General features: G+C 35.4%; 1 protein-coding gene across 8 annotated transcripts in view; it reads left to right on the top strand.

Annotated features, from left to right (window-relative positions):
- Positions 1–20,036, top strand: part of CNOT6L (CCR4-NOT transcription complex subunit 6 like) — a 103,390-nt gene that overhangs the window by 43,075 nt on the left and 40,279 nt on the right. For 7 of the 8 annotated variants that reach the window (XM_050790845.1, XM_050790843.1, XM_050790842.1 and 4 more), the window contains exons 2-5: positions 1,351–1,472; positions 3,026–3,212; positions 4,565–4,650; positions 17,945–18,034. In XM_050790845.1, the coding sequence (XP_050646802.1) occupies positions 1,361–1,472; positions 3,026–3,212; positions 4,565–4,650; positions 17,945–18,034 (475 nt within the window). In that variant the 5' untranslated portion in view covers positions 1,351–1,360. Of the gene's footprint in view, positions 1–1,350; positions 1,473–3,025; positions 3,213–4,564; positions 4,651–17,944; positions 18,035–20,036 lie in introns of those variants that run through there. The other variant, XM_050790848.1, reaches the window with a different exon arrangement.

Genomic DNA, 20,036 nt, shown 5'->3' with positions numbered 1-20,036 from the left:
AACTTTACTTGCAAACAGTTCCAGATTCAGATGCTTGGTTTTGGGGTGTATGTATATATGTTAAAATATGAGCAAAGAACCCAATATAAATACTATGTGGCAATTTATTGAAAGCATGCAGGAGTTTAATTTAGGCTCAGGACGTTGTGTCATTTGCTATTCTTGTTAGATATGAACTGGATTTTATTTTCTGCCTACTACCAAGCAGTACTTCTTATGTTGAATAAGGTTACTTTTAGAGCCATTTGTCATCTACTTCATACATAGCACATTTGATGAGTTTTTTGTCTATCTGGTCATCATTGATAATTGTTCAGTGATTATTTTGGCAGTTACAGCAGGAAGATGGCACAGTATAGTCCTGTGCTGCATAACAATGTTTGAATTGCCTAATAATGCATTTCTCAGAACATATCTTTGTTAAACGACACATGAGTATACTAGTTTTGATTAGGGTGACCATGTAACTCATCCAAATTGGACTCTTTTGAGCATGAAAAGGGATGATAATAATAATTGCTTCAGAACAACAGATATAAACCAAGACTGACCCAGGCAAACTAAGATATGTACTCATACTAATTATAATTAGGACACTTTTGATTAGTAGTAACAGGAAACACAATTCAAACTAGCTTAAACAGTAAGGGAACTATATTGGCTTGTGTATCAGAAAAGGCCAGCATTTGGGTGTGCTACAGGTGTGATTCAGTGAGGACTCTGCCTTTGTTTTTCTGTTTTCCAGACTCTGCCTTCCATGGCTGACTTTCCTTATTGTTGTTGCATGGCTGCCAACAGCAATTTGGGCTGTATTCTTCTTTGTTTATGACCAGCAGGAGAGAGAAGCCTGCTTTTCCTATAAATATAGAAAGAGTTCTGCGGTTTTGTGATTATTAGATACTCCTGAACTAAATCTCTGTGGCAAGGGGAATGTCATGTGCTGATTGTCTTAGGCATGGGATATCTGAATATCACTGAGGAAAGGAGAATAGAATTACTGATTCTATTAGACTAGTCAGAGTCCATTCTGGAAACTACTACTTGGGAAAGCAGTACAGCTAAATGAAGGGAAGGGGTTAGGAAGCAACCATGATGTTCATTGCAAAGTCCAGTGCTGTTGCTTATTTGCATTTTCCCTGAGGCATCTGATAATAAGTTCCTGCAAGATCCTAGCATACTGCAGATAATGTGTGTGTTTTCTTTTTCTGCAAGTGAGAATTTGTGGTATAAAATGACTTACTAGACTGGTAATGGGGAGAGAAAAGGAGTTTACCCTATCTTATTTTCTCTTTTTTTAAAGCAAGACTATAATAATTGTTGATCTCCTTTTTTTTTTCTTTTTTTAAACAGACTAATAGGGATGCCAAAGGAAAAATATGATCCTCCAGATCCTCGCAGAATTTATACCATCATGTCAGCAGAGGAGGTAGCCAATGGGAAAAAATCTCACTGGGCAGAATTAGAAATCTCGGGTGAGTGGAATCTGAAGCATTTAATCTGGCATGTAATAGTGGTAATAAAAAAGTTGAGTATTGCTATATTTTTTGTTGTACATTTTTAATTAGACAGACTAGTTGAAAAGCTACAAGATGTTGAGATACTGGTGTTTAATATATCTGTCTTATATGTGACTGAATATCTTTGTTTCCATTCTTTGAGATTACATTGAGCAGGCATCTGGAATTGAGGATATTGGGAGTTTAGTTTCTAAGTAAAACCAGGTTCTTTGATATAATAGATTTCATTTAGACTATTTCAGAGTAATTATTTTTGCAAATTGAAATCTTTGCCATCCTCCTATCTCAGTGTCGGCAAAGGAGAAAACCTGGAAGCTATCTATTTATTCTAATAAATTATAATAACTATGTTACAGGACCTTACTACCTGTTTGGGATTGGGTAAAATAAAATGTGATTCCTAAAAACTCATAATTCCAGTCTAATAATGAGAAAAACATCAGACAAACTCAAGCTAAAGGACCTTGTGCAAAATACCTAGCTTGATTAATACTCAAAATTGTCATTGTCGTGTAAAACAAGTAAAGGCTGAAACTGTCATAGACCAGAGGAGACTAAGGAGATGTAACTAAATGCAAAATGGTAGCCTGCATTGAATCTGGAATAAAAAGGTATAAAAACTGGTGAAATCCAAATAAAGTCTAGAGTTTAGTTAGTAGTAATGCACCAGTGTTGGTTTCCTAGTTTCGACAAATGTACCATGGTGATGATGCAGATTCTAATGTTAGGGAAGCTGAAGGAGGGATATATAGGAACTCTCTGTGTTATCTTGGTAACTTTTCTGTGAATCTAAAATTACTACAAAATTTAAAGTTTATTAAAAATATAAGTATTATTTTTCTTTTATGAATTGGTATAATACAGATTATATATAAAATGCCATTTTTTCCCCAATAGGCATTCATTTGGAAGAGTTAAACCCTACATTGTAATGTCAATAGCGAGAATTACTTGCACATTTAGCTAAAAGGTAACTGGGTGGATGGATGATTGGTAGTCAGAAGAATGAATATGAGCCGATCTTACTAAGTTAATCTAGGGTTTCTTAACCTTGGCACTACTGACACTGAGCTGAATAATAGTGGAGGGCTGTTGTGTGCATTGTAGGATACTTAGTAGCATTCCTGGCTTCTACTCACTAGATAGCAGTAGTACCCCTTCAGTTGTGGCAACCAAAAATGTCTCCAGGCATTCCAAATCCTTTGAGGAAACCAAATTGCCTCTGATTGAGAACTACTCAGTTAAACTCCAAGGGTTTCCACATTTTGCCACTTCTCATTTAATACATGGAAGGTTCATGAGAAAGAGTGGTTGTCATGTGAAAGTGGCATGAACGTAAAGGAGGGCCAGGCGTGTTTGGAAGCAATCAAATGCATTAAATGAAAAGCTAAAATGTCAGAGATACAATATCCATGTGTATTTGCAGCCTCTCTTACCACTTTTTAGTCCTTGTAGTTTAGGTGTCATCTTGGGCCTGGGGTTTTACACTTCAGTATTTTGCCTTTTAGGTAGAGTGCGGAGCCTAAGTACATCACTTTGGTCATTGACACACTTGACAGCGCTGCACCTAAATGACAATTACCTTAGTCGCATTCCACCTGATATTGCCAAGCTTCATAATCTGGTTTACCTGGATCTGTCATCCAATAAACTCAGAAGTTTACCAGCAGAACTAGGAAACATGGTGTCTCTCAGGTGAGGAAGTAATACAGACATGACTCATTATATAAAATTCTAAATTTAAGAAAATTAGGGATGTTACTCAATTTTAGTAGGATTTTGGTGTGTTGTAACTATCAAATTATATAAACTGTCTAAGCATAGTGCTTGAGTTGGCCTCCGTTATTCATTTCTTTTCCTTTCTTTAAATTTGGAGGGTCCTGAATTAGAGTGTGCTTGTATTACCAGTTTCCTTGACAAACTTGAGGTGGGGTGAGGCTAAAATAGTAAGTCTCATTATCCAATGTGATAAGACTGATCAGAAATACTTGAAAAATGAAGTTTTGCTGATGAATACAACTGATAAGAACATAGCTCTATTATTTGAGTCAAAGTATATTTATATTTCATAATACAACTCCTTAAGGAAACCTTAAAACCTGATGAAATGGATTTATTTCTAATTTTTAGGGATTCTTTAAAAATTCCCTAAAGAAATCCTAAAAAAACTTTGTAGGAAATCTTAAGATCTTATCTAAATGTTTCCAGTGATTATCTGTTGAGTAATAATTTTTAAAAATTGCCGTCACATGTTTAAACTTAAACATTGTTTTAAAATCTTGTTCTTCACTTTCCTTTACTTGCTTTTTTTACTTTTGGTCATCCACTAATGAGGGTGCTATTTTTTTCCTATAGTCTGCTCAAAATTTCACAGTCATAAAGTTAGATCTTACTTATGCTATCCTATTCTTGTCTGTACTATCTATGCTTTATTTTAATATTTATGTTTCATGTCAGTAATTGTCGATCATAGTATTTTTTTCATCTTTTCACATTTTCTTTTGTCTTCTTTAATATACTTCACCTGTTTCTTATTAATCTTTTTATTAATTTTTTGGTTTGTTTTCTTAGTATTTTGATATGATTAGTATTCAGTTACTTAAGGTATAGGTGATTGGCTACTAATTACAGTTTATTCCTGAAGTTTGTGTAAAAATTTGTACTTTTTTCTATTGATTAGATGGGGTTCAAGGATATCTGTTGGTTAGATACTAAGGATATCTGTCACATTTGCATTTGACAGGCATTTTTGGTGAGAAAAAAGGGGGTAGATTTAGCCTGAGAATGATATGCAGTTCCTACACCTCCAACTTTAATGTGAGCTAGAGAATGAGTAAATCATAGAAATAGAAACATTGTTAATAGTAGTGGCAATTACACATTTCATAGTACTTTTATATTGTACAGTGTTTTTGGATGAGCACATAGAGATGTGCCTTGAATATAAACAATCACTTATAGTATGTTAGAAGGAGCGTTAATGGCAAATACAGATGTTAATAAAACTTAGTATATTAAACTAAATTTTTTTTTTTTTTTTTAAACAGGGAATTGCTTTTAAATAACAATCTGTTACGGGTTTTGCCTTATGAACTTGGTCGGCTCTTCCAGCTACAAACTCTAGGTTTGAAAGGTAAGTGACTTTTAAACAGTTTTCAGGTATTCTGATCCTTTGAAAGAGCATTTTGGTCTTTAAAAAGGTTAAGTTTTAGTATGATTTTGAGAATGTGACTACGTGTACTTTCTCTTGAAAGAAAAGTAGTTCTTTATATATCAAATTGAACTTGAAGATTTCAATATGTGCCATCATTTTAACAAACTTGTAAGGGGAAAATTTTTTGGTTTTTATATCTTACCTTTAATTTTCTGTAAAACTGAAATTTCTTAGAAGAGATAATTTAAATTAACACTTAAAAAAAAAAAAGTGAATACTAGGCCGGGTGTGATGGCTCACGCCTGTAATCCCAACACTTTGGGAGGCCGAGGCGGGCGGATCATCTGAGGTCGGGAATTTGAGACCAGCCTGACCAACATGGAGAAACCTACTAAAGTCTCTACTAAAAATACAAAATTAGCCGGGTGTAGTGGTGCATGCCTGTAATCCCAGCTACTTGGGAGTCAGGAAAATCACTTGAACCCAGGAGGCGGAGGTTGCGGGGAGCCAAGATCGCGCCATTGCGTTCCAGCCTGGGCAACAAGAGCAAAACTTTGTCTCAAAAAAAAAAAAAAAAAAAAAAAAAAAAAAAAGGGATTACTTTACATAATAATAGTCTAAACCTCAGCCAGAATGCCTCATGTTTAGCTTTTGACTAAATAAAATAGCATTGATGTGATTATAGGAGAGAAAACGTTATAATAGTAAAATTAGCTATACCTGTTAAGTAAATTATTCTAAGTAACGTGTGTTAGTCCAAAATACATACTTCTCTGACTATCTTTCTCATTCCATTTGGGATGAAAGGCACACTCAATTCATAGAAACATTGAAATTTGTATAGTTTTCTCTTATGGCATAGCATATGAGAGTTTATGAATTAATAGGACCAAGTACGAATATTCTGTATTAAACATTTTCTTCTGTGCTCATGAGGAATAAACATCAGTCAAAGCCTTGTAAAGTATACACTTTCATAGATTTTATTTTCCTTCTTAAAAGACTATTTTAGTTTCCATGATAATGTTCTGCCTGCATTTGCTTATGTCATATAATGGATCATTAAGAATGAAGTTTGAATAAGAATAGAAAGAATGATGATATTATTGGTTGAAATAACATATGACAATTAGGTTTCCTTATTCAGTTTCATAAATTAGACAATTATATGAATGGTTTGAATCTTGTGTTTATAGTTTCTCTGTAAGATTTTATTGATTTTTTAAAATCACCCATAAAGTAGAGAGGGAGAATACTTATATCTAAAATATTTTCCTGAGGATTGAGGATTAACCCAAGGCATTTGAAATTGTACTGTTGAGACATTTCGCCTCATTTTCTTTATGCTCAATCTCATTATATAGTTGAGATAGCCATTCAGCTGGAGTTGGAGTAGGGGCAAGTCTATTCCTCACTAGTAGCTATTTTCTTCTTCCTGATATTGATAGAAAGCATATCAATGACAAATGAATAATTTACTTTTTTTTTTTTGAGATGGAGTTTCGCTTTGTTGCTCAGGCTGGAGTGCAATGGCACGATCTCGGCTCACCGCAACCTCCACCTCCCCGCAACCTCTGTCTCCCACGTTCAAATGATTCTCCTGCCCCAGCCTCCCAAGTAACTGGGATTACAGGCATGCGCCACCATGCCCGGCTAATTTTTTGTGTTTTTTAGTAGAGACGGGGCTTTCTCCATGTTGGTCAGGCTGATCTCCAACTCCCGACCTCAGGTGGTCTGCCCACCTCGGTCTCCCAAAGTGCTGGGATTACAGGCGTGAGCCACCACGCCAGGCAAGTAATTTGCTGTTGAATCCAGTGGACTTACCCTTTGTATTAGAAACATTCCTGAAAAAGCAACTGTTAGTATTTCTTACTCTTTCATAACTCTGTTTCATATTATCTCAAGTACAAGCATGTTTCCAGAAAATTTGTACTAAGTATCAACTGAATGAGTAATTTTGAATATTATCTTCTTAGTCCTTCATTCAGTTTTTCTGGTTAAAATGATAGTTTTCCAAACAATTGTCTTTGACTGGCCTTCGATTCTAGTGGCCTTTTGTCTACTGATTTACATTCTTTGAAATCTATCAAGTCAGACACCAGCTCTGCTTCACCAACTGTAACTTAGCTTTGTTTATGCCTGTGGATAAATTCTTTTTTATTAAATTTCAATTTGTTATATGGTAAGTACCTATACATAGCGCTTTTCTAAACTTCTTTGAGAGTCTATTTAGTTTTTTGTCAGTGCCACTTTCCAAGATGATCCAGAAAACCAGATCTCTTCCTTTTAAAAAGTTTAAGATGGTAATAGCAGGAGTAGCTTTTGAAGTAATTGAAGGGATACAGTGTTGCTAATGAATGGTAGTTTTATATTCTTAGGAAGGTAAAATTTGAAATAATTTCAAAGTCAGACTTACCATATTATGGCACTTTATGTCAAAAAAAAAAATGGAATGGAACATTTGAAATAGCACTGTGATATGGTTAAAAGAAACAATGAGAATGAACTGTTTCTGAGACATTTTGTCTTGAAACTGGAAGATTTTTTTTTCTCTATTTCCTTTTCTTCCTTTGAAACTCAGATACTGAAATTTTAGTAATGATTTGGGTCATGCTGGCTCAACAAGCTAATTTTTAGAAATTTTATTTTGAGATTTGAGGAGAGTGTGGAGAGTAGGTTATTTGAGGAATTAGGATAAGAAGGCCAATTTTAAAACTATAGACACAGACATGGCCAATCTAGTAAGTTGGAAGTGTTCTGTGAAGTCACTTAGAAAAATAAAAATGTATTAATTTTATGAAGAAAAGGCATAAGTAAAAGCAATTCTCATACAGTTATTGTAAAAGAATTTAGAATTCATGTCCTAAGGTGTAAGGCAATACTTTATCCTACATGTGGGCCAACAAGTTGTCCTTGAGCAATAAAAATTGATGTCCCAGGTCATAAAAATATGTAGGACCTCACTAATTTTGAAAATTTCTAGCTTTCTTCCAAGAATTATTTGGTCCATTTATGGACCATGTCAGTGGAAGACTTACTTTGTAAATCTGTTTTATTCTTGAAGTATAATATAAAAGAGTAATTAACATACATTTTAAAGAAAATAATTAAATGAATAGCTGTTCTCCTATTAGCCAATATTTTAAATACCTTTTTTAAAAAAATGCACTGGGAAAATATAATTGTCATTTATATAGGAGACAAAATACTTATTTTTGTGTTGTATGTGAGCTTCTAAAAATCAATAAGAAAAAGAACAGTCTAGTAGAGAACATATTAATAGTTCATACCAGATGATATACAAAGAGGTCTAAAATTGGACCTGATCAGCCTTACACATAATAATAGTACAAATTGAAATTATATTCAATTATCATTTTTCACCTATCAGATTGGGAGAATTCGAAAAATTTGACAAAATAGCCCTGTTGGTGAGATTATGGGGAAATAGCCACAATCATACCTTGTCATTATAGATACCCTGTACCTTTTATGTTTCCTGCGTTTTCTTTCACGATTACGTCTTTCTCCCAGATGTTACTACTATCCTGAATTTAGGTATTGGGGTTGTGTATGCATCCGTTAAAGGTGTTTTAACCTTTTTATGAATGGAATCCTACTGAATGTAATTTTCCATGACTTGTTTTGTTTTTTGTTTTGTTTTGTTTTTTGTTTTGTTTTTTTTTTGAGATGGAGTCTCACTCTGTTGCCCAGGCTAGAGTGCAGTGGTGTGACCTCGGCTCACTACAAGCTCCGCCTCCCGGTTTCACACCGTTCTCCTGCCTCAGCCTCCTGAGTAGCTGAGACAACAGGCACCTGTCACCACACCCGGCTAATTTTTTTGTATTTTTAGTAGAGAGGGAGTTTCACCATGTTAACCAGGATGGTCTCGATCTCCTGACCTCATGATCCACCTGTCTCAGCCTCCCAAAGTGCTGGGATTACAGGCGTGAGCCACCGCACCCGGCCTATGACTTGGTTTTTATTCAGCATTATGTTTTTATGATTCAGCCATGTTGATGCGTACATCTAATGACAATTCATTGTTTTACTGCTGTATTGTATTCTGATATGTGAATATACTATAATTCATTCATTCTGCTGTAGATATTTAGGTTGCTTCCATTTTTCTTTTTGGCTACTATAAGCAGTACAGCCATGAACATTCTCATACATGTCTTCTGATATACTTCATAGGAGTGGAATTGGGATGTAGAGGTCTGTACATCCTTAGGTTTTTTAGGCAATGCCATAATGTTTTACAAAGTAGTTGTACTAAAAGATACTACTTAAAATTAATACAGTTTTCATTTTCAGTCATTTCTGCAATACTTGATATTGTCAGATTTTTAAGTTTTGCCAGTTATTGAGTATGAAATAGTTTCTAACTGTACTCTTAATTGATATTTTCCTAATTGCTGATAAGATTTTGCATTTTTTCATGTGCCTGTTGGCCATTATATTTCTTTGAAATTACTAATGATGTTTTTGCTATTTTCTATTCGATGGTTTCTTATTGAATTGGGGGAGTTCTGTTTTCTATTTTGCATTATAAGTGTCTTCTCCCACTCCATGGCTTTTCCTTTTGTTTTCTTGTATCTTTTTAATGAATAGATTTCTAATATATATATATATATATTAGACAGAGTCTCGCTCTGTTACCCAGGCTGGGGTGCAGTGGCACAATCTTGGCCACTGCAACCTCTACCCCCTGGGTTCAAGCGATTCTCCTACCTCAGCTTCCCAAGTAGCTGGAATTTACAGGCGTGCATCACTATGCCTGGCTAATTTTTGTATTTTTAGTAGAGACGGGGTTTCACCATGCTGGCCAGGCTAGTCTCGAACTCCTAACCTCAGGTGATCCTCCCACCTCAGCCTCCCAAAGTGCTGGGATTACAGGTGTGAGCCACCATGCCCGGCCAGATCTGGTATTTTTAATGTAGTTGAGTTTTGAAATCTTTTCTCTTGTTTTTAGTACATTTGTGTCTTGTTAATAACAGAAATCTTGCCCTTCCTAAATCAGAAATATATTTTCTTGTATAATCTTTTAAAAGTTTTGAGGTTTTGCTCTTTGCAGTTAATTCTTTAATTCATTTGTAATTGATTTTTTTTGGGGGGGGGGCAAAGTCTCACTCTGTTGCCCGGGCTGGAGTACAATGATGCGATCTCTGCTCACTACAACCTCTGCCTCCTGGGTTCAAGCAATTCTCCTGCCTCAGCCTCCTGAGAAGCTGGGATTACAGGCTCCCGCCACCACGCCCAGCTAGTTTTTGTATTTTTAGTACAGACGGGGTTTCACCATCTTGGTCAGGCTGGTCTCGAACTCCTGACCTTAGGTGATCTACCTGCCTCAGCCTCCCAAAGTGTTGGAATTACAGATGTGAGCCACCGTGCGTGGCTCTTGTAATTGATTTTTAAATATAGTATTGAGGGGTCTAATTTAGGGAGGAATTTAATTTTGGTTTTTTCCCTTTGAGTAACCAGTTGTCTCAACATCATTAGTGAATAGTTTTTCCTTTTCTCATTGACCAGTAAAGTCACTTTTCTTATATATTAACTATGTCTAGGTCTATTTTGGGAATTTCTGTTTCTTTCCAGTAGTCAATTTGTCTAACCTTGTACCAATTAGCATATTATCTTACTTATTATGGCTTTATATTAAAACTTGGTATTTGGTTTTGAAAGTCCCCTCACATTTTTCTTTAGCAGTGTCTTGACAATTTGGGCACCATGGCTCTTCCTCATACATAAGAAACAGCTTGTTAAGTTTCATGAAAAACTCTGTTTGAACTCTGGAATTGCATTGACTGTCTGGATCAATTTAGGAAGAATTGACATCTTAATTATATTGAATCATCCTATTCATGAATTTGGGCTCTTTGTCCATTTATTTAATATCTTCTAGTAAAATTTTATAGCTTTCTACACCAATCAAGTACATCTGTTAAACTTATTTCTAGGTACTTTATACTTTTTTTGTTTTTATTGTAAACCACAACTGTCTTTTTTACTTTTTTTTTTTTTTTTTTGCGACGGAGTTTCACTCTGTTACCCAGGCTAGAGTGCAGTGGCGCAATCTTGGCTCACTGCAACCACTGCCTCCCAGGTTCAACCGATTCTCCCGCCTCAGCTTCCTGAGTAGCTGGGATTATAGGCTCCTGCCACTACACCCAGGTAATTTTTGTGTTTTTAGTAGAGACAGGGTTTCACCATGTTGGCCAGACTGGTCTCACATTCCTGACGTCAAGTGATCTATCCTCCATTGCCTACCAAAGTGCTGGGATTACAGGTATGAGCCACCGTACCTGGCCAACTGTTTTATTTTTTAAGGTTTTTCTTTCTCTTTTTTTCTTTTCTCGCCCATTTCCTATTTGCTGTTGGACATAGAAATACAATTGGTTTTCTATTTGTTTTAAAATTAATCTTATAGTAAGCCTTCTTGGCTCTAAAATCTCATTCTTCTAAAAACTTACCTGCAAATTTTTTGGAGTTTTACATTCAGTAATCATTTCATCTGAAATAATGCTTTGTTTTTATTTTCTTTTCCAATTCTTACATATTTGATTTCTTTTTTCTTATTTTAATGCACTGACTCTAGGATAATTCATATGATGTTGAGTAGAAGCATTAATACTGGGCGTACTTCTGTTGTTTCCAGTTTTAAAGGGAATGATTCAGTATATGTTGGTGGCGACTATGCATTGTTTGGTTCTGGAAGTTGAGATAAATGTGTACCTATACTGGATTGTACTTTCAAATATAAGCATTTAAGGCTACCGCTTTGCCTGTTTGGCTACTTTTTTGTTGCATACACTGTTTTGATAGGAAGTATTACATTACTGTTTTGGTCTAAGTATTTTTAATATGGGTTATAATATCTTTCTTGACTTGTCGGTTGTTTAAAATATTATTTAAAATTTCCGTGCATCTGATTTTAAATTTAGTTATTTTTATTGTTAGCTTTAAAACTTAATTGCATTATAGGCTAATGAACCAGTTCTGTGACATTTGTTGATTCTTGCCCTATAGCATAGTATATGATTGGTTTTTGTAAATGTTTAACCTGTATCTGAAAAGAATTTTTTTTCTCTACTTTCTCTAGAGTAGAGGATTCTTTAATCGTCTTGGGCACAGGATTTATTTATTTGTCCATTATTTCAGTTTGTTAGTTGTATTTCTCAGATTTCCTATGTCTTTAGAAATTTTTGACTGTTGGCTTTTTCAGTATTTTTGTTAAAATTTCCATTAAAATGAAATTGTTTATTATGTACTTCAGTCAGTTTTTGCTTTACGTATCTTGGGTTTATTTTATTAAGTAGTACCCACTTAATATTATTATAATCTTATGATGATAATGTCTTTTGGTGAATTGAACCCAATACTAGGTACTGAGCTTCTTCCTTATTAGGATTTTGTCTTATAGTCTGTATTTCTAATATAGCTATGCCAATTTTCTTTTGGTTAATGTTTGTCTAGTATATCTTATCCATTTACTTTCAACCTTTTGTGTGCTTACATTTAGGTATAGCTCTTATAAGTAGTATATAGCTGGACTTTGTTTTTAATCCATTCTACTCTTTGTTTTTAATGTGGGTTCAGACCAGTTGCCTTACGTAAAATTATTGATATTTTTGTTATTGCTGTCCTACCTTTTGAGTCCACTGTGTGTAATTTTTTTCTGCTTCCTTGCCCTTCTAAAAGTAGGTTTTTTTTTCCATATTTTTTTTTCTGTTTACTTTCTCTTTGTTTGAAATTGCTCTGTTCTGTTTCTAGACTCCTTGTGTTTATTCTTGAGATGGTGCTTTGAATATAGTTTTTAAAAGATTAATTTTAAAGTAACTTTAAAAATTGACCTGCTATTTATATATAGTGAAATTCTTACCTCTTTAGTAAGAATTGGTGTCTAGTTCAGTGAATGTTGACAGACATGTAGTTGCATAACCAGCACCACAGTCAAAAACAGTTCCATCACTCTCCAAAATTCATTTATGCCTACTGAAGTCAATGCCTTCTTCTCTCAGCCCTTGACAACTACTTTTCCAGAATGTCATATATTGGAAAATACAGCATGTCGCCTTGTAAGTCTGGATTATTTGGTTTAGCATAACGTGTTTGAGGTTCATTCATGTTGTGTGTATAAAACCTGTGGCACATCCATATAATGGAATATTACTTAACAGTAGAAATGAAGGAAAATGTGCTTTTTTGAAATTTTATAGTTTTGGATTTTACCTTTAGGTTGATGGTTTGTTTTAATTTTTATGTATGGCACAAAGTTTATTCTTTTGCGTATACATATCTAGTTATTGTAGTATTATTTGTTGAAAAGATTATACTTTCTACAGGGAATTTTCCTTGCAACTTTGTCAAAATTAAGTTGTCCAAATATGTGTGGATCTACTGCTAAACACACTATTCTGTCCCATTGTTCTATGCTAATACCAAAATGTTAAATTGTAGCTCTGTGATCAGCTATGATACAGGGATTATGAGTTTCCAAACTTTGTTCATAGTTTTCAAAGTTGCATTGATACTTGTAGATGCTTTGCATTTTCATATACATTTTAGAATGAACTTATGATTTGTGCAATATATCCTGCTGGAATTTGTCAGGGGATTATGTTGAATATACAGATCAGTTTGCGGATAATCAATACCTTAATCTTGAGACTTAATATTGAGTCTTTCACTCCAGTATAGCTCTTCATTTACACAGATCTTTGCTTCAGTTTCTTATAAAGTTTTGCAGTTTTCAGGGTATAGATCTTGTAAATATTTTGCTAGATTTATATCTACTTACTTGATTTTTTATGCTATTGCAAATGGTACTACTTTTTAAATTTTCAGTTATTCATTGTATAGAATTAAATACAATTGATTTTTAGTTGTATTGGCCTTGTCTCTTGTAAAGTTTGTAAATTTACTTTTTCTTGGACCTTTTTACCAACTCTTGATCTGTGAACACAGAGTTTCATTTCTTCCTTTCTGATACATATTTTTAATTTCATTTTTCTTGCTTTATCACATTGGCTAGGACCTCTAGTACTATATTGACTAGAAGTGACAATGGTGCATATCCTTACCTTGTTCTTGATTTTAGGGAGAATGCATTATCTTTCACCATTAATATTAACTGTAGGTTTCTGGTAGATATCCTTTCAGGATAAATAATCTTTCCTTCTGGCTGGGTGCAGTGGCTCATGCCTGTAATCCCAGCACTTTGGAAGGCCAACGTGGGTGGATCACAAGGTCAGGAGATTGAGACCATCCTGGGAAACACGATGAAACCCTGTCTCTACTAAATAGTAAATACAAAAATAAAAAAAAAAGTTAGCCAGACGTGGTGGCGGGCACCTGTAGTCCCAGCTACTCGGGAGACTGAGGCAGGAGGATGGCATGAACTCAGGAGGCAGAGCTTGCAGTGAGCCTAGATTGCGCCACTGCACTCCAGTCTGGGAGACAGAGCAAGACTCCATCTCATTAAAAAAAAAAAAAAAAATTTTTCTTTCCTTTTACTGTCTTTATGGCTGTCCCTTCATTGTTAATATTTATAATTTGTGTCTTTTCATTCTGTCAAAGAGAAGTTTATCAATTTTATTGCCTCTTTTTTAGAGTGTGCCTCCTTTTGAATTTGGCAGTTTTTAAAAAAAAATTTTATTGATTTCTGCTCTTAGTTTCGCTTGCTTTGGGTTTCATTTGTTCTTACCATTGAATTTAGAACTTTTTGTTTCTAATGTCAGCATTTCAAGCTGTAAGTTTCCCTCTAAAAAATGATTTTTCCATGTCCTACAAATGTTGATAATGTCATGTTTTCATTTTAACTCAAAACATTTAATTATGCTTTTATTTTTTGAGACCGGGTCTCAGTCTGTCACGCAGGCTAGAGTGCAGTGGTCTTATCATAGCTCACTGTAGCCTCTAACTCCTGCACCCAAGCAATCCTGTTCAGCCTCGTGAGTAGCTGAGACTATAGGTGCACACCACCATGCCCAGTTAAATACATTTTTTTTTTTGTAGAGATGGGGTCTCGCCATGTTGCCCAGGCTGGTCTTGAACTCTTGGTCTCATGGAGTTCTCCCACTTTGGCCTCCCAAAGCACTGGGATTACAGGTGTGAAACACCATGCCCAGACCAATTAAAACGTTAAAAAAATCTCCTTGTGACATCCTTTTTGGCTCATGGATTATTTAGAAGTGTGATGTTTAATTTCAGAATATTTGGGAACTTTCTGGGTATTTGTCTGTTGGTATCTAGTTTTATTTTGTTCGACCATGACTGTATGTTTTGTATGATTTTATTTCCTTTTTAATCTGTTACAGTTTGTTTTCTGGCCCAGAATATGGTCTCACTTGGTGAATGTTCATGTGCACTTGGAAAGAATGCTTATTTTCGGTTTGTGAGTGGAGTATTGTGTAAATAATAGGCCAAGTTGGTTGATAGTGTTCTGTTCTTCATCCTTACTAATTTTCTTGTGTGCTTTTTTCTGTCAATAACCATAGGAGTGTTTGAAGTCTCAATTACAATTCGTGTAACTCTTTGGAGATATTATTTTATTGTATTCTAGCTCCTGTAGTCACTGTTGACACTTGTCATTCTCCTGTTTATTCTTTTGATAGGATTGGTTCTTTCAACAAATCTCGTTGTTTTGTTTTTTGTTTTTTGTTTTCTTTTTTTGAGGTGGAGTCTCACTCTGTCGCCCAGGCTGGAGTGCAGTGATGCAATCTCGGCTTACTGCAAGCTCTGCCTCCTGGGTTCATACCACTCTCCTGCCTCAGCCTCCTGAGTAGCTGGGACTACAGGCGCCTGCCACCATGCCCAGCTAATTTTTTGTGTTTTTAGTAGAGATGGGGTTTCACTGTGTTAGCCAGGTTGGTTTCGATCTCCTGACCTCATGATCCGCCCACCTCAGCCTCCCAAAGTGCTGGGATTACAGGCGTGCGCCACCGTGCCCAGCCACAGCCCATCTCGTTTTAAAGTCTTCTGTTTGTCATTTTCTAGTTTGCACGATAATCTATTTTTAAATGAAATCCTTTCATAAACTTCTGTGTATATATTGTGCATCCTGTATCAGTTCATTTATTTAAAAAACTGGTTTTTGAAAATTTGCAGCCTTTCCTCTTCAGATACTGCCTTTTCTCACTTCTCTCTGTAATCTCTCTTTCTGGCTAGGAGTTAACCGTTTACTGTTTGCTGCAGGTGTTGATGCAGTGGTAAGGTGTGGAGGGAGAGGAAGTGCCCTATAGTCCTGTAATTGGGTCTGCTTTAGTGAGCCAGAGTTGATTATTTTCCTACTTGATGTCAAAGGCTAGAGAGGGCATTTGTCTTACTCTTGGTCTGTTAAGCTTTGGGAAAACTTAGATTCTGGTAAAATAGTTTCCTTTGAATATAGTACTTATTAAGGAGAACATTACTTTCTCCTGTCCCCTTTTGGAAGAATGAGGAGATTTTTGTCCAGTCTTTATAGTGAGAGCCTGGTAAGACTCCTGGAAGTACAATTTAGGAAAGGGTGGGAATGCCCTAAGACTAGGCTGGAGTTTTTAACTCTCAAGCTAATCTACATGGAGCCTCCAGCAATTTGTCAGTTACAGTTTAAAGTGTTCTAGTTCTAGCTGTGGGCTTCTGCTGCCAGTAAGTTGTGATTCTCTGTATTTGCTTTTTTGTGTTTGGGACAGCAGTTTGTCCTATAACCTCAATTGTGAGGACAGGAATGACAGCTTTTAAAATCTTTATATGTTGGATCAGAACTTAAGTCTTGTTCTTCTTTCTAGAACTCCAATTTCATATCTTATTCTAACTTCCATATCTTTTACTGTCTTATGTTTTCTATCTTTGTGACTCTTAGTGATGCATTTTGGATAATGTTCTTTGAATCTGTTTTTCTTGATGACTGATTTTCTTTTCAGCTGTGTCTAATCTACTGCCTAACTCATTCATCAAGAGTACTTGGAGTTATAATTACATTCAGTAAAATATCCACATATGTAAAATCCAGCTTCACTAATTTTGACAAAGGTATACACCTTAATAGCCAGCACCTAAATCAAGATGTGGAGTATTTCCATCACCCTAGGAAGTTCCCTTTTCCCACTTGCAAGTCAGTTAGGAACTACCAACCAGACTTCCAAAGTATTCATACCATTTACCAGTAATTGAATTGAAGTAGAAGAGTTCAAGGTATTCTGCATTCTTTGTAACATTTGGTTGGTCATTAAAAAAATTTGTTTAGGCCAGACACAGTGGCTCATACCTGTAATCCCAGCTCTTTGGGAGGCCAAGGCGGGCGGATCAATTGAGGCCAGGAATTCAAGAGCAGCCTGGCCAACATGATGAAACCCTGTCTCTACTAGAAATACAAAAACTAGTGGCATGATGGTGGGCGCTTGTAGTCCCCAGCTGCCTGGGAGGCTGAGGCATGAGAATCCCTTGAAGCTGGAGGTTGCAGTGAGCCCAGATTGTGCCAGTGCACTCCAGCCTGGGCAACAGAGTGAGACTGTCTCAAAAAAATTTGTAGCTGTGCTGGTGGGTATGTGTTGCATTGAAGGTTTGGTTGATTTGTTATTAACAGAACCTTCAGTTTTGGAAGTTCTGTGGTTTTTATTCAAATTTGAATGCTAGACTGTTGTTGCTTGCTTGTCTTAATGAATACTTCCTTTATTTCTTAAGGGACTATAGTCTGTTACCAATAGTGTGTTCTTTGATATATGATAAATCTGTACTCTTGGTACTCACACGTTCCTAATTACTATTATAACAAAATTGTTTTCTTGTCACATGTCACTAACATATTTTGGTAACACATTTTCTTCTTACTTGAAATATATTTGTTTTTCCTATATGTGATATAAATATTCTAAGAAGACCCCTTCTTCTTTAAGATATCACTCATTCTTTCTTCTATAGGGCTGTCTTTGAGTTTGTCTGTGGTCTTAAAAGATAAATGCAGGTTTTCGAAGATTAACATAGAACCTATAGGATTACTTCAAGGTGCCAGGTTGTGATATTACTTCAGAACTAAGATTAATATATATGCTTTTATGTATATGTGTATATATGTTTTGGACAAGCCCAAATTTTAGAGTTTAAAGATTTTGAAGTTTTTCTTTATGACTGTTTTAAAGACAATATTTATTTACACATGTATTTTTAAAATGTATATAATAGATTAAATACAGTAGAATTCAATTTAAGAAATTAGTATTTTATTTTGTAGTATACATTTCTGTCTTGCCTTGCAGTTATGTTTTATAGGTTTTATTTTTGTCTTCTGCTTTAGGCAATCCTTTATCACAGGATATTCTCAACTTATACCAGGACCCAGATGGAACCCGAAAGCTACTGAACTTCATGCTTGACAATCTCGCAGGTAACTGTTAGTGACAGAGCTGTAAAATAAATTCTACAGATATTATTAACCAGCTAATATATCATATGTTGCTCAAGAGCATCTGACTGTTTTTTATAATTGCTTGTGGGTTTGGAGTTCCTTCCATTATGTATCCTATGTTAGTGAAACATTCTTCTTTTCGTATACTGAATGTTTCCTATTTACCAAGCAATATGTTAGATTAGTTGCATTATTTTGTTTAAGAACCTAGGACATAGGAACTTTAACTCACAGTTTAGAGATGTAAATTTTGTGATTCAGAGACTAATTTATTTATACATAGCTAATCAGTGCCAGAGCTGTGAATCTAAGATTATCTTGCTCTTAATCACAAAGATACACAGTTTATTAGTTGTTTGAATTTGGTGCAAATTACTTGGAACTCTCACATTTTACACATTTTTAATGAATGAAATGACTAGTTTGACCACACATTTGTGGAAATTTTGCAACCAGGTTTTAAATTAAGAACACCAGATTTATTTAAATACAATTTAAAGTCGTTGTATTCCAAATGGAAATTTTCTTCTGTAAGAAGACCACGCTGCACGTGGTGGCTCACACCTGTAATCCCAGCACTTTGTGTGGCCAAGGAAGGCGGATCACCTGAGGTCAGGAGTTGGAGACCAACCTGGCCAACATGGTGAAACCATGGTGAAATGTCTCTACTAAAAATACAAAAATTAGCCAGGCGTGGTGGTGTGTACCTGTAACTCAAGCTACTCCTGAGGCTGAGACAGGAGAATCGCTTGAACCGGGGAAGCAGAGGCTGCAGTGAGCTGAGATCACGCCACTGTACTCCAGCCTTGGTGACAGAGTGAGACTCTGTCTCAAAATATATATATATTAAAAACAAAAAAAGAAGACTCTTAGGTATTTGATTTAAAACTGTTGTGTGTTTTTTTTGGTTTTTTTTTTTGTTTGTTTGTTTTTGCTTAAGCTCTGAAAATATGGGTAAAAGTATGGAGATACTACTGTATACAAATATTTTTCTTAGCATGATGTCTTTCTATAAAATACAGAATTCTGAAACAGCTAGAGAAATCGTAAGTTCCAGCATAGTGGCCACCATCATATGTTCGCTATATACTTTTAAAATTCTCTTCATCATAAGACGCCCTTCTTCCCCACTCCTTCACATAAAGTAAGGTTTATAATATGGTAAAACTAAATATTATCTGAAAAGTTTATGGCTAAAAAGACTAAAAGTTGATCAGTACAAATGAGCAAATTTATTATAGAAGCCTTCTTAGTAAATAATTAGGAATATGTGACAATTTAAGCTGTATACATAGCATACGTATGCTGTTTCTAACTTACTTTAAAATTAAATATCTTGGCCGGGCGTGGTGGCTCACGTCTGTAATCCCAGCACTTTGGGAGGCCAAGGTGGGCGGATCACAAGGTCAGGAGATCGAGACCATCCTGCCTTACACGGTGAAACCCCATCTCTACTAAAAATACAAAAAAGCAGCCGGGTGTGGTGGTACGTGCCCGTAGTCCCAGCCAATCGGGAGGCTGAGGCAGGAGAATCGCTTGAACCTGGGAGGTGAAGGTTGCAGTGAGCCGAGATCGCGCCACTGCACTCCAGCCTGGGTGACAGAGCGAGACTCTGTCTCAAAAAAAAAAAAAAAAAAAAAAAAAAATCTCTTCTTTCTGTAGATGTAGCCAGTCAATCCAGCCATATGTGTGTGCTGTGTGTGTGTCATTTGTAAGGAGTTCTTGTATGTTTTAGATGTAAGCCTTTTGTTGGTAATATGTTGCAAATATCTGCTCCCATGCTATTATTAACTTTTTCATTCTCTTAATTTGTTTTTTGACATACAGAAAAATTTTAATGTACTCCCATCCAATTTGTTGATATTTTCTGTAACGGTACTGCTTTTATCCTTTTTAAGAATTTTTTCATACCACAAGATCATGAATATATTCTCCTATGACATTATCTGGAAACCGTTTTTGTTTTTTTTGTTTTTTTACT

Source organism: Macaca thibetana, chromosome 5, assembly GCF_024542745.1.
Source record: "Macaca thibetana thibetana isolate TM-01 chromosome 5, ASM2454274v1, whole genome shotgun sequence".
NCBI classification, from domain to species: domain Eukaryota; kingdom Metazoa; phylum Chordata; class Mammalia; order Primates; family Cercopithecidae; genus Macaca; species Macaca thibetana.
Note: the sequence above shows the minus strand (reverse complement) of the source record. Positions and strands in the feature narration are given on the sequence as shown.